The sequence below is a fragment of the Galeopterus variegatus genome, unplaced genomic scaffold (genome assembly GCF_000696425.1).
Source record: "Galeopterus variegatus unplaced genomic scaffold, G_variegatus-3.0.2 Scaffold4565, whole genome shotgun sequence".
Taxonomy (NCBI): Eukaryota; Metazoa; Chordata; class Mammalia; order Dermoptera; family Cynocephalidae; genus Galeopterus; species Galeopterus variegatus.
The window spans coordinates 31571-32905 of record NW_007730676.1 but is presented as its reverse complement, the minus strand read 5'-3'; the positions used below and the strand labels follow the sequence as shown (position 1 = coordinate 32905).

Below are 1335 nucleotides of genomic sequence, written 5' to 3'. Positions count from 1 at the left end.
AGTGGTCTCAGCCTCTCACAGAACCCCTCAGTCTGTGGGCTTGTGTTTTAGGGATTGCAGAGAGCCCAACACCTGCCATCCAGTCTATCTCGGCATCGGCCCTCTTGAAGCAACAGAAACAGCGTATGTTGGAGATAAGGAAAAAGAAATCGGAAGACATACAGAAACAGTAAGAGTGGCAGATTTAGTGTTCCATGTCTAGGTCATTCATCTCAGGAATCTTCAGAATGGCTTAATAGATTTCAAAAATGCAACTTCAGATTTTGGTTGGCTGTAGTTTTAACTTGAAAGTTTTAAAATAATTTTATCGTAACCTAAATAGTATTTACAGTTTATATATTTCTAACTTATGCTAGTGACTCCTGAAATCAAATGGTGGAAATTAGAGTAGTTAGTGTCACTGTGGAAAAGGGAAAGGAATGTGTGGAAGGTGGACGAATTCAAGATCCCTGAATGGAAGTTTTCTCAGTAGTGATAAGAGTCACTGTTTGCAGACACTTAACGTTACTATGCAGTACCGGCCATAAGTACAGCATCTCATTCAGTCCTGTAACTATGAGTTCCATAACTCTGTAAGGTATTATTATCCTTGTTTTACCAGCAGTGTAACTGAAAGTCAGAAAGCTAGGATGTGGGAGAACCAAATTTCAAACTCACATCTGTTCTACTCCAGTGTTGAACAATTATTCTGTCTCACTTCTGGGCTGCTGGTTTCATGAAAAGGAAAGGCTGTTATAAACCAAGAGGAAATTCTTTGGAAAAAGAAGAGAATGAGTAATGAGTATGATCTTAGGAGGTTAGTTTGAGGTGCTGATGGGATGTCTATAGAGTATTCGTTGTGTGCCTATAGCCAGCATAAATATATATAAAAAGTTAATGGAAAGATGCATATTATCTTTTAATTCTATTTTTCCACAAACTTTATAAAGTTCCCTCATATATATGGACATAAAATTAAATATGGAGTTGTGGGCCTTGTGGGAAATAGAAAGCACCTGTCAGTTAGAAAGCATTACAATTTGGAATTTTTGAGAATTTTGCTAGCCAAACAAAATATATCTTTGGCAGGATTTTTAAGCAGTTTGCAAACTCAGCCTAGAGCTTGCAAGAGTAGGTTTGTAGTAGTGAAAAGAAAATGGGCCTGGAATTTACCTGACACCAGTCCTGACTCTGTCACTTATAAGCAATGTAATCTTGGGCCTCAGTTTTTTCATCTGTAAAATGAGAGGTTTGGACTAGATGATTTCAGTAGTTCTTGAAACCAGGTATACAACAATCACCGTGCAAGTTATAGTGCCTTTCTGCTAAGGACTTTCACATGTGTCACGTGTGTTA

The 1335-nt window shown here is 37.9% G+C and overlaps 1 protein-coding gene across 1 annotated transcript in view; it reads left to right on the top strand.

Moving 5' to 3' along the window:
• MCM10 (minichromosome maintenance complex component 10) overlaps positions 1-1335 on the top strand; it is a 39248-nt gene that overhangs the window by 20917 nt on the left and 16996 nt on the right. The window contains 1 exon segment of the mRNA XM_008587839.1: positions 3-169. Coding sequence (XP_008586061.1) covers positions 3-169 — 167 coding nt within the window.